Source organism: Hippopotamus amphibius, chromosome 7 (genome assembly GCF_030028045.1).
Source record: "Hippopotamus amphibius kiboko isolate mHipAmp2 chromosome 7, mHipAmp2.hap2, whole genome shotgun sequence".
Classification (NCBI taxonomy): Eukaryota; Metazoa; Chordata; class Mammalia; order Artiodactyla; family Hippopotamidae; genus Hippopotamus; species Hippopotamus amphibius.
Window position 1 is genome coordinate 7,972,896 of NC_080192.1, and position 12,983 is coordinate 7,985,878.

Consider the following 12,983-nt stretch of genomic DNA (forward strand, 5'->3'; position numbering starts at 1 on the left):
ATAGGCCTGGGGCTAGAACCCAGGTCTCCTTTCCTTGCAACTCTTCTGCTGCTGTGCCTAGCTGCCTGTTCCTTCATACTTCTTGTCCTTTTCCCTAGCCCTTTGTTTAATTCAAAACTAGCCTCTGAATATCTTTAGATTCTCAGAAAAAAAGCGATATTAAGTATTAAGTATACACATGTATAATCAAACTGGAGGCACTTGGACATTAATTGTTCATCAGGTGCACTTTAAACCACATAGCTAACAATTTAAATGTTCGGTTCTTTTTGAAGGGTTTCCTTTTCTACACCTGGCTCATCCAGACCCAGAGTTTGAATCTAATTGCTCAGATTCTCATAGAATTAACTTAGGTTGGTATACATCTGAAGGCATTGTGTTACTTTGGTTTAGAAACCTTAAAAGGAGGTAATTAGAAAAAGTCTTCATTGTCTTTACTTTCTTGCTGTTTTATTTCATTTAGGCTTCAGCTAAATTATGATTGAATTATTATTTAGATTTTAGTCTTTAGGACTTCTTTGCCTCACTCACTACTCATCATCTGAAATATATCTTGATTTCTTAATAAACTTTTTTTCAAGACTTAGTTTTTTAGAGGAATTTTAGATTCACAGCAAAATTGAGAGGAGGGTGCAGAGATTTCCCATATATCCTCTGCACCCTCTCCCCCCCCGCCCGCCCCAAGCACAGCCTCCCTCATTATCAATATCCAGCAGCAGAGTGGTACATTTGTTACAGTTGATGAACCTACATTGACACATCATAATCACCCAAAGTCCATAGTTTATATTAGGATCCACTCTTTGTATTGTACATTCTGTGGGTTTGGATAAATTTTTTAATGACGTGTATCCACAATTACATTGTTATATGGAGTGTTTTCACTGCCCTAAAAATCCTTTGTGCTCTGCCTATTCATCTGCCTCCTCACCCCAATAAACTTTTTAGCTAATAGGGTCATTTCAGTTCAGTTCTCTTAATTGTAAAGGTTCTTATGTAGTCTTGATTGGAATTATTTTTCTTACTTTAATTTGCTTCTTTATGCCTGAGTAGTCTATGACTTAACTTTTTTTATTGAACTATAGTTGATTTACAGTGTTGTGCCAATCTCTGTTGTACAGCAAAGTGACTCAGTTATATACATATATACATTCTTTTTTTTAATATTCCTTTCCATTATGGTTTATCCCAGGAGTTTGCATATAGTTTGCTTTGCTATACAGTAGGACCTTGTTGTTTATCCATTCTAAAGGTTGCATCTACCAACCCCAAATTCCTGGTCCATCCCTCTCCCTTCCCTGCTCCCCCTTGGCAACCACAAGTCTGTTCTCTATGTCTGTGAGTCTGTTTCTGTTTTGTAGATGGGTTCATTTGTGGCATGTTTTAGATTCCACGTATAAGTGATATCATATGCTATTTGTAGGACTTAATTTTTTTTAAAGAAACAAATATGGTAAAAATAGCTGAAAAAGGGATTTGGAGTAAGACATAACTCTCCGTGTCATCTTGGGTCATTTATGTTTTCTTTCTGAACCTGAGTTTTCTGAGGTATAAAATGGAAACAAGAACACTTTACTTACTGGACTCTCCTGAGAAGTAAATGTGGTAACCCTTGTGGAATACCTATCACAGTACCTGTAATAGTGTAGTAAGGCCATAGTCATTCATTTCTTTTTCAGAGATATTCTTGAAAATACAGTATTTGTATCCAATTTTAGAAATTCAGTGGAATTGAAATTTTCTCTCATCTTGTATGGTCAATTCTATCCATTCACTTGTAACAGATGATCTCGCCTTTTGCTCTACACAAAATAGAGGCTACTTGGGATGAGCTTTCTAACGTTTCCATTTTTTTCTGCTACAGAATCAATTGCACTTTTACCCAATATTTCCTACATTGTGCTGATCTCAGGAAAAACAAATGTGGCTGGTCTCTGCTACTTTGATCTTGATTCCCCCCGCCTTACGTCACCCACAGTTATCTTTTGGGACTTTGCTCCATTCATTTTCACTTCTTTCCTATAGCTTTAATCTTTTTCCAGTGTTTTTCCCTTTACCCCTGTCCTGTAAGAAAACCATGGCAATCTGGTCTAGAGACTGCTTTCTTCTTAGGTGCTGCTCATTCTCCTTCCCTTTATGCTAAATTTATTTAATGACTATTCTGAACTTACTGCCTCTGCTCCTCATCTTACTCTGATCTCTGGAACTGCTCTTCCACAGGCCATCACTGACTTCCTAATAGCTTAGTCTACCGGCTCTTTTTCCTTTCTTATTTGATTCGACTTTGTAGTATTTTACAGTGTTGACCTACCTACCTTCTTTTTTTTTTAATTTTTTAAAATTAATCTCCTTATTTTTATTCATTGGCTGCATTGAGTCTTCGTTGCTGCGCACGGGCTTTCTGGAGTTGTGGAGAGCGGGGGCTACTCTTCATTGTGGTGCGCAGGCTTCTCATTGAGGTGGCTTCTCTTGTGGAGCATGGGCTCTAGGTGCGCAGGTTTCAGTAGTTGTGGAGCATGGGCTCATTAGTTGTGGCTCGCAGGCTCTAGAGTGCAGGCTCAATAGTTGTAGCATATGGGCTTAGTTGCTCCGAGGCATGTGGCATTTTCCTGGACTAGGGCTCAAACCCATGTCCCCTGCATTGGCAGGCAGATTCTTAACCTCTGTGCCACCAGGGAAGCCTTCACCTACCTTCTTGAAGCTCCTTCTGAAAGAGTAGTCATTCTTTATTTTTTACTAAATAATAATTGCTCTTTTGCAAGTAATGTAAGTAACCATTGATAATTTTAGGGCCCTGAATATTGAGCCCTACTGCTAAAAAATGCTATAAAAAGGATTTATAGGAAGCAGCATTTGTTGAATGCTAACTTTGTGCTTGGTATGGTGCTGGGTGTTTCCATAAGTTAATTCTCACTTCTCACAGCAACCTCCACATTTTTTATTGGTCCCAAAATTACAGATGGGGGCGTGGAGATTTGAAGTAACTTATTATACAGTATATACTATAGCTGGGACCTGAACCCTGGTTCGTTTTATTCCAAAGCCATGCTCTTTCCATTGGACACTCAGGCATGTTATCTATTAGGCCTTTTGTTTAACTTGTATATCTGTGGTATGGGTATGAGAGTTGATCGTATCAGTGGAAAGACATATTAACTCTGATTAGGTGAATGACATTTTTTGAATATGAAAGCCACAAAATGGCTTTCATCTTTGGAATTTCATTAGCTCAAGATCTACCACTGAGAGTGTACTTTAGTTGTTTTTCTTTTTAAAATAATCTTCTGTCCAATAATGCCATGTAGTCCATCAGAAGATGCTATATACTGATTTCAGTGGTGCTCCTGCGACTCAATCACCATCTCTGGACTCCTCTGGAAATTGACTTTGAAACTAGCATTGCATATTTTTGGATTATTTGTCATCTTCAAGGGTGAACTAACATTTTGGAAATGATTGAATTTAGTTGGTAGGCCAACCCAAACATCATCGTTCGTACTTAAAGGGCTTCTATGTTTATGTGTGTCCCTGTCTGTTATTTTCATAAGATCGCACATGCTTGACGAACCAAGCCTTGACCAAGTTTACCCCACTGTTTCCTTCTGACTTTGTGGTGTTGAGTACTTCACTTCAACACCATGTGTGTTTGTGTCAGCCAAATTAAAAAGTAGACGGGATATTTATTGACCTTTTAGAGACACAGCCCAGAAAATGAATAAACTATCTGTTTTGGATTTATAACCTGAAATGTAGATGTTGATACATTATTAAGGAATCCAGGTGCTGACTATGAGATTGTTCATAGTAGAACCGGAAATGCCCAGGAACTTAGGCTAAAAATGATTTATATGACTCTGCTTGCCATTTTTATCACTAGCTGTGATCTGTCTCCTAGGCTCCAGTATGGTATTGCCAACTGCCTGAAGATTTTTTTTTGTTTAGTCGTTAATTAATTAATTAATCGTTAGCTTCCTGCCCTTGAGGTGTTCGTAGTCTTAATAAGGAAGACAGACTCATTAACAACTAAATTCCGTACAGTGCGGTGATTGCTGTGTAGTAGAATTTTGTACACAGAATGCGTAATACCATTAGGACCCAGATGAGAGAGTACTTAATTTTTCATCATCTGAAATTCACTATGTTCAAGATTAAACTAGTAAATTTCTTAAAAGTGTATCTCTCTTTTCATTTTCCTGTTTCTGTCAGTGGTATCTTCATTCCTCTGACTCTCTCTTCTCTCTTGCAATCCATACCAGTAAGTCAGCAAATCCTATTGATTCTTTTTTTTCCTTCTTTTTAAAAATATTTATTTATTTATTTGACTGCACCGGCTCTTAGTTGCGGCATATGGGAGGGATCTTTAGTTGTGGCATGCAGGATCTTTTAGTTGAGGCATGTGAACTCTTAGTTGGGGCATGTGGGATCTAGCTCCCTGACTAGGGATCAAACCCGGGCCCCCTGCTTTGGGCATGGAGTCTCAGCCACTGGACCACCAGGGAAGTCCCCATGGATGAGTCTTTAAGGAAGCCTGCTGCAAAAGATCATGTGTTATTTGGTCCCATTTTCATAAAATGTACCAAATAGGCAAAATAGAGACAGAAAATAGATTAGTGGCTGCCAGGGTGTGGGAGGAGGAGAGAATGGAGAGTGACTGCTAATGAGTATGGGTTTTCTTTTAAGGTGATAAAATGTTCTGCAGTTAGATAGTGGTGAATGTTGTGCAACTTTGTGAATATATGAAAAACTACTGAGTTGTAAAGAGAAGAAAAATTTGTCAGATATAGCTAAAATACCTGGAGTGAAATGAGTAGCTTTTAAACCAAGTTTGGAAAAGAATACTTAAAATCAATGAGCTAAGCATCCATCTCAACAAGTTAGATAATATAAAAATAAACTCAAAGGAAAAGGAAGATAATAAAGAGAAGAAATTAGTAAAATAGAAAATATAAACACAAAATGTCATGCCAAGTGGTATGTTTTCAGTTATTTGTTGAGAATGAAAATCTGGTTATGAAAATAAAACAATATGTAGTCACATATTGTTGGTAAAATAATGATCTCACCTACCCCTGACAAAAACCTGTTAAGCCATGGTACAATCATTATTGCCTTAAAGGTGAAGAAATATGCTATACTCCAGTAGGTTCCAAATCTACATTTCTGTCCCAGAATCTCTCGAACGCCAGATGGATCTGGCTACCAGCTGGACATCTTCAAGTAGAAGTCTTTGAGGCACTTAAAATACAGCTAATGCAAAGCCAAACTCAATATCTCTTGCCCCAAAATTGCTCCTCCTGCAGTACTTACCATCTCAGTTAATGACAACACTGTCTCCCTTTTTTTTTTAAGCCAGAAACCTGAGAGTCATCCTTGAAGTTTCACTTCTTCCTCTCCCCACGTCTGTCCAATCAGTCACTAGAATAGTCCTTAATATACTTAGCAAAAGCCTTTGACTTGACCTCTGCTTACCCCTAGTGGCTTTCATTCCCTTCTTGGTTGTGCTCTATATATTCTGACAATAACAGCCTTTGAATTTCCAGGATGTTCAGGTCACTTCCAGACTTACACTTGTTTTTCCTTTCAGCATCCTGTTAGATGTCTTTTATCAACTATCTAGTATCCCTGTCACTAAAAACAAGAACAAACAAACAAAACAACAACAAACCAAGCCTCTAATAAATGATTCCCCGAAAGTATTAATTATAGGCTATATTTATTTTTCCTAATTATTTGCCTTTTGAAGAGTTTCCTAGAGAGGATAGTGTCTAACTCAAAGGTCATGTGATATTTTCAACTGCTTAGGTCTCACTGGTATAACATCAGCTGAAAGGAATATTAGAAGTGATATGTTAAATAATAATAAAGTTTGTTAATAATGTACTATTCTTCATATTTAATGGCATGTTTATAGCAGCAGTTCTCAAACTGGTCTCATAATTTCTTTACACTCTTAAAAATTATTGCAGGCTCTGAAGAGCTTTTGCTTATGTGGTAGTAACTATTGATATTTATTGTATTGGAAATTAAAATGGAAATCATTAAGATATTTATTTATTTGCTAAAAATATTAAACCTGTTACATGTTAACATACATAACATTTTTTTAAAACTATATTTTCACCTAATAGTTGAAAGAGTCGCATTGTTTTGTATTTTTGCAAACCACTCTAATGTTAGACTTAATAGAAGATAGCTGGAGCCTTTTATCTGCTTCTTCAATTCAGTCTGTTACAATATCACACATCACGGAGCCTCTGGAAAACTTCAGTACACACTGTGAGAAAATGAGAATGAAAAAGGCCAGAAACGTAGGGATTATGTTGTAGTATTTTTATGAAAATAGCCTTGATCCTGCAGACCCCTGGAAAGGGTTTGGGGACTTTCATACTTTGAGAATCCCTATGCTGTATTATTCTCTTGATGTCTTTTTTTCAGATTTTTTTTTTTTCCCAGCTGCACCAGGCAACTTGTGGGATCTTAGTTCCCCAACCAGGGATCCAACCCTTGCCCTCGGTAATGAAAATGCAGAGTCCTAACCACTGGACCGCTGGGGAATTCCCCTTATGTCTTTGTTATTTTTTGTTTTTTTTTTAATATTTGCGTTTTCCTCATTTCAGAACTAAAACTAACATATGCTTATTGTTTAAAAATAATAATCATGTAGAGATGCATCACAAGGGAAATGGAAGCCACCTTTAATTCCTTCCTCTCCCTATATAATACCTGTTAAGAATTTCCCAGATTTTGTGTGTATATTTGTATTGTGTATACTTTTACAAGTAGAAGAGAAAAATGAAAAGTCATTTATGTCTTGATTGTAAAAAAGATTGAGAACTGAGGTAGAAGAGTGAACAGTAGAACTTGGAATTCAAGAGACCTAGGTTCTAACTCTATCTCTGTCACTCTGGCTTTAGGCAGACCTCTTAATGATGGTGGCCCAGACTCCTCAGTTCACAGGGGAAGGGTCTGCACTGCTAGGTGATCTCTAAAGACTTTTCCAACTCCAGGTGCCAGTGTGGTGTTGGAATTAATTTGTTTTCCCAGCGCCAAATGGTTAAATGCCAGAAGTGGGTGGTAGAATGTTGTGACTAAAAATGTTTGCTTTTGGTGAGATGCAAGAAGGTTGTTTCTCTGGAAATAGAGTCTTTTGAATGGTAAAACAATAGAACTCCCACTCAGATGGTTAGAATTCTGTGGGACTCAAAAGAATGGATTGACTTGTGTGCCTCTCTGGCATCGCAGTATTGTACCTTGTAGTTATCTTCTCAGTGTTTTGTGCCTTCTAATTTGATATAAGTGAACAGACAGTCCTAGAGAAAAAAAAAACAACACTGAGTATTTATGAAAAGAGGAATTTAATTCAGATTCTGAAAAAACATATGATTGTATAGCTTAGCATAGGACTTGTATATATAATAAATATTTTCCTTCAGGTAACAGCTGCTTATGAAAACACTCCTCTGTGTGTTTGCTTGGTCAGGAGACAAATATAGCAAGTCCCCAACGTACAGAATAGTTGTGTTCTAAATTTACCTTTAGCGTTTGCAGTACATTTTCTCACAGATATTAAGTTTATTTGTAGGTGGATACAGTCATGCATTTATTAACAAGTTCAGGGCTTATGCTGTGCCAGGCTCTCTGCTGGGTTTCTAGACTCGTCCATAAAAAAAAATAATTGACACATAAAATAGGTCCCATATTATTATGTTAACTTTATTTTAAAGCCAATTTTTAGTTCTATATTAGTAAATTTTTTTCAGTTTTAATTACAACAGTGGTTAAGTGTGTGGACTCGAGCCAGACAATGTTCAAATATTGATTCTGTCATCTGCAAAGTGTATGACCTTTTTTTTCTTAATGTTTATTTATATACTTATTTACTTTGTTTTGGCTGGGCTGGGTCTTAGTTGTGGCATGCAGAATCTTCGTTGCGACATGTGAAATCTTTACTTGTGGCATGCAAACTCTTGGTTGCAGCATGCATGTGGGATCTAGCTCCCTGAACAGGGATCCCCTGCATTGGGAGCCTGGAGTCTTAGCCAGTGGACCACCAGAGAAGTCCCAAAGTGTGTGACTTTAGAAAAGTTGCAATACCTCTTAGTATCTTTTTCTTTATCTATATAACGGAGAGAATAATAGTACTTATTTCATATGGTTGTTGTGAGGATTAAATTTTTTTTAATTGAGATGTAATTCACATAACAAAATTAACCATTTTAAATTGTACAGTTCAGTGGTACTTAGTCTATTCACAATGTTGTGCAACCACTACCTCTATCTCATTCCAAAGCATTTTGAATGGGTAAAAAAAATGTCATCTTATACATATAAGGGACTTTTACTTGGCCAGAAAAAAGAAAAAAGAACTGATACACACTACAAAGTGGATTAACTTTAAAAACACTGTGTTGAGTGAAAGAAGCCAGGTGCAAGAGGTCACATTTTGCATAATTGTTTTTGTATGAAATGTCCAGAATATGTACATCTATAGAGACAGAAAGCAGATTAGTGGTTGTCAGGGCTGAGTGGAGGGGGAAGTGGGACATGCCTGCTTAATAGGTACAGAGTTGTCTTTGGGGTGATGAAAATATTCTGGAACATGATACAGGTGGTGGTTACACACTATTGTGAATGTACTACATGTCACTGAATGGTATACTTTGAAATGGTTGATTTTATGTGACTTCCACTTCAATTAAAAGTAATAATAATAAAGCCCCTTGGTCACATAGACTGGCAAAAAATCCTCGCAACAAATAACAAAGAGCCTGCTTAATTAACCCTATGGGTTTCTACTCTTCTTTCTGGCCCCAGGAACATTCAGCTAATCATTTAAAGGGTGTTTGTTATATTTTATTTTTTAATTTTTAAAATATTTTATATTTTATTTAACGGTTCTAGGTTTTGTTTGTTTTTGAAGTTTGGAACAGAGAAAGGTTTGTTATCCTCTTCTTAAATAGGGTAAAACTAGTAAGCGTTTTATTTCCTTGGCACTGTGCACCCCTCCCCCTGCCTGTACCTGCTGCTGGCTACCAGGAATTGTGGTATAAAGGTGGGTGGCATGGGTTCTGGCAAGGTGTGGCAGTGGCTAGGTCTGAGTAATTCTACCCACCTCAGGCAAGTTCAGGTTTCCATATTCACAGGCACTGCCTGAGACTGGGACTGCCTGGCTGTGGTTGTCCTGGTACCAGCTAGTCAACCAGAAAGTCACCTCAGAGCGCCCTTCTGCTTCCCCAGGCTTGTCCCCACCATTTGTAGTAATCCTGCTTTATTAGTTTTCTCTTGCTGTTATAACAAGTTATCAGACTGAATGGTTTAAAACAATACAAGTTTAATATCCCTAGGTCAGAAGTCTGATGCACAGCTCACTGAGCTAAAATTAAGATGTCAACAGCACTGTGTTCCTTTCTGGAGGCCCTAGGAGAAAATCCATTTCCTTGCTTTTTCTGGCTTCTGGATGCTGCCTGCATCCTTGGCTAGTGGCCCTTTTGTCCATTCTAAAGCCCGCAATGATGGGTTGAGTCCTCCATTGCCTCACTCCCACCTACTCATCTACTTGTAAGGACCCTTGTGATTATGTTGGGGCCGCTCAGGTAATCCAGAGTAATCTCCCTGTTTTAAGATCAGCCAATTAGCAACCTACCATGCAGTGTGATGTGTTCACAGGTACTGTGGATCAGAATGTGGTCATCTTTCAGGGAGCCATTATTCCACCTGCCATATCTGTCTTCTGTGCATTTGGGGCTGTGATTTCTTCTTTCAGAATAGCCTCACTGTTAACCTTTTAATTTCTGGTCCACCAGTCAGACCCCTCTTTGTTTTTCTACACAACACTTTTATATGTAAATCTTTTAATTATTAGTGATTGGAATGGTGAGGAGGCAAATGGTGGGTTTTCAGTTCACCATCTGGATCCAGTCTTTCCAGTACTAATACATTTTTTAAATGTTGTTTAGCTCTACACTTTTTGAGTTTTTTATGCTAGTCCTTGAAGAGGTAATAGACCTTTGAGCTCTTTGGACTGACTTTTCTCTTTATCTTGGTGTAAAATGTACTTTGAGATTTCAAGGTAGGTGGGACAGGTTGTTCTAAGTTAGGAACCTTCAGGTATCTATTTAAAGCTGACAGGGAAGAAGGATGGAGGTAATCCAGTTGCTTGAAAAAGTAGTTTTCAGGCAAGACTTTCCTGCCTGGAGCTCCCAGTCTATGCAGTATCCTGCATAGATGTGTTGATAAGCATTCTCCAGCTTTCCAGCCCCCATTTTTCTTGGAAATTTACCTATAAGGTGAGCAAGGATGCGAGAAGAAGATCTGTAGACTATAAACCTCACAGATCCAGTGTTTCTTAAAACATTAAATATTATCTAGTTCTTCTTAGGAAAGATCATTTATGTGGGAGCCATCAAAATAGCATAAATAACTGAAAGTAGAGTGAAATTAATAAACATTTATTTAAGCATCTACGATATACCAAGAGATAAATGAATATTCTTACGATCTGGTGGAAGAGTTAGATTTCGCTCCAATGTGAGTGCTCTAAGAGATATAAACACATGCTGTGGGAACATAGAGGAACCTGATGGATAGAGTTGGTAACATTTTTTTTTAACTTATTGAAATAACTTTATTTTAATTTTTTAAATTAATTTTTATTGGAGTATAGTTGTTTACAATGTTATGTTAGTTTCTACTGTACAGCAAAGTGAATCAGGGTGGTAACATTTAATCTGAGTTTGAAAGAGTAACTCTTAGGACAATACAGTGTTCTCTCTTGGCAAACAGGCTGATCTATTTAAATAGATAAGAGACCTAGCACATTTTTTGTTCTTATTTATAAAGTTGTCCTAGTTTCCTGTTGTTATCATGATAAAAATATTGTATGTTATTAGATCAGTAGCCTAAAACTTGATCTTATGCCTGAGTGGGCATCCAGGTTGAGAACCATAAACCCACTTGGAGATTTCATGCATATAATTTTATCCCTGACTATATGCTTGTGGTTTTTATCTGTCATGGGGCCTTATGAGTGAGAAGGCTGGTGGTTGGCTCCCCCCCCCCCCCCCGGATAATTTTTGTCATTGTTTTATCTTAGATGAATTATTTATAGAAATTTTGGGAAAGATATTGTCCCTCTTTACTTAAAACACAAGCAAACAGAACTGTTTTAAAGAACAATATGATTCTTAAAGCCTTTTTACTTTGTGGTGAATGCATTGATGAAGCAGAGAGTATAGAAATATGTCCGTTTGACTCCTAGATTTTTTGGTTTCTGGAGGTATCAGAGGAGAGCATAGGAGCAGTAACTGACTAGTAAAAGGTTAAAAATCCATTTACCTGCTGTCTTTGACATGTGTCCTAGGTTGTAAATCCCTAAGTTTGTCATCTCCAGGGAACCACTACATTTTTTTTTCAGTGTAAGAGAGAGAGATTTCTTCTGGAAAATTAAATATGTCTGTTCAAGTTTGTAACTACGGAAGTTTGAACAATAATGATCCCAATAGATTAAAATATTCTGTATATTTGTTCATTGAAAATTTGATTTGACCCATTGATATTAGTGAACTTTTGTTCATTTAAAAGTTGTGCCTCATTATTTTTGTGATACCATAATGACTAAAGACTTTTCAAACTTTTCAGGGAAGCATGACAGCAATGACAGTATTTTTTCCCTTGGATACAGCTCGACTTCGACTTCAAGGTGAGTATCTTATTGTCATCATATTCCTGTTCATTTGGCGTCAGGAAGCAAACATATTTCTCTACTAAGTTCTAAATTAACATGAGGATTTTCTGTTTCATTAGAAATCTACTGTTGTCCGTTTTCACTGGCTTTAAATACTGGTCATCATTGCTGTCTCCTAATTAACAGAGAGGTGTCTGTGAATGAGTCATAGCCTCAGCTGTTTTCTTTCTAATCCGAGAGGCCTGAGTGGACTTGCATTAGGTATTTTGAATCATTACAGTTCGTTCTGATAACAGTATGACTTGTGAAAGACACCATGCAGAGATTTTTTTTACTGGGGGTAGGTTTTCTGGCAAGAAAACAGAGTATAGGAAACATGGGGGAGCCCAGTACCATTGTTGTTGCTCATCTAGGCACGTGGTCCTTGTCTCCCTCTTCCACTTCATAGGACTGTGCAACTTTCTGTAACTCCTGCTTGTTCTTTCCTCAGTGTTTTTCAACTTGAAATTATAAACCTATGCGAGAACGTAGACTTCATGAACTTACTCTTTAAGATAAGAGTAAGATTAGCTTCGAATAAACTAATTCCTATGTTAAAACCCTTCATGACTACTATTTTTAATTAATTTTAGAGATTTTGGAAAGGTAATAATTTTATATGACTCTAAAACCAAAATACATAAAAAGATAGGCAGTATAGTGAAACATCTCACTCCAGTCTGCCTCCTTTTCTCTCCCCTGTAGATAGTGTCTTTATTAGTCTCTCAAAGAACCCTGAGAGTTTCTTTATGGAATAACAAGTAAATAATATGCATTCTCAATTTTCTATCTTACTCAGAAAAGCATACTTTTCACACTCTTCCATAACTTGCATTTTTTTTACTTAACAGCATATTTTGGATGCCTTCCAAATCAGTGCCTTGGGAGCTTCTTCATTCTTTCTTCTAGCTGTAGAGTGTTCCATGGTGTGGCTGCAGCATAACCTGTGTACCCCTCCCCTTTTATAGAGTCTTGTATTGTTTCTTCTCTTTTGTAAAATAGACTTGTTCATATGCCAGTTTGTTTCTGCAAGTTCTAGGGGATAAATTCCCAGGAGTGGGATTGTTGGATCAAAGGGCAAATGTTTGTAATGTTGATAGTTTTTTTTGGATTGCCTTGTACAGGGGTTTCCTAATTTGCCATCCCATGAGCCATAATTTTAATTCTTAAGAAATTGGTTCATTTTCCCATTTTTATGTTTTCAAAATATTCTTCAGATGTGGCTAGGAAATTTGAAGTTAATTAAGGTAGGTTTTGTTTT

The 12,983-nt window shown here is 37.2% G+C and overlaps 1 protein-coding gene across 3 annotated transcripts in view; it reads left to right on the plus strand.

Annotated features, from left to right (window-relative positions):
* SLC25A17 (solute carrier family 25 member 17) overlaps positions 1–12,983 on the plus strand; it is a 78,790-nt gene that overhangs the window by 5,832 nt on the left and 59,975 nt on the right. For all 3 annotated transcript variants that reach the window (XM_057741768.1, XM_057741769.1, XM_057741770.1), the window contains exon 2: positions 11,638–11,698. In XM_057741768.1, coding sequence (XP_057597751.1) covers positions 11,638–11,698 — 61 coding nt within the window. The remainder of the gene's footprint in view (positions 1–11,637; positions 11,699–12,983) is intronic.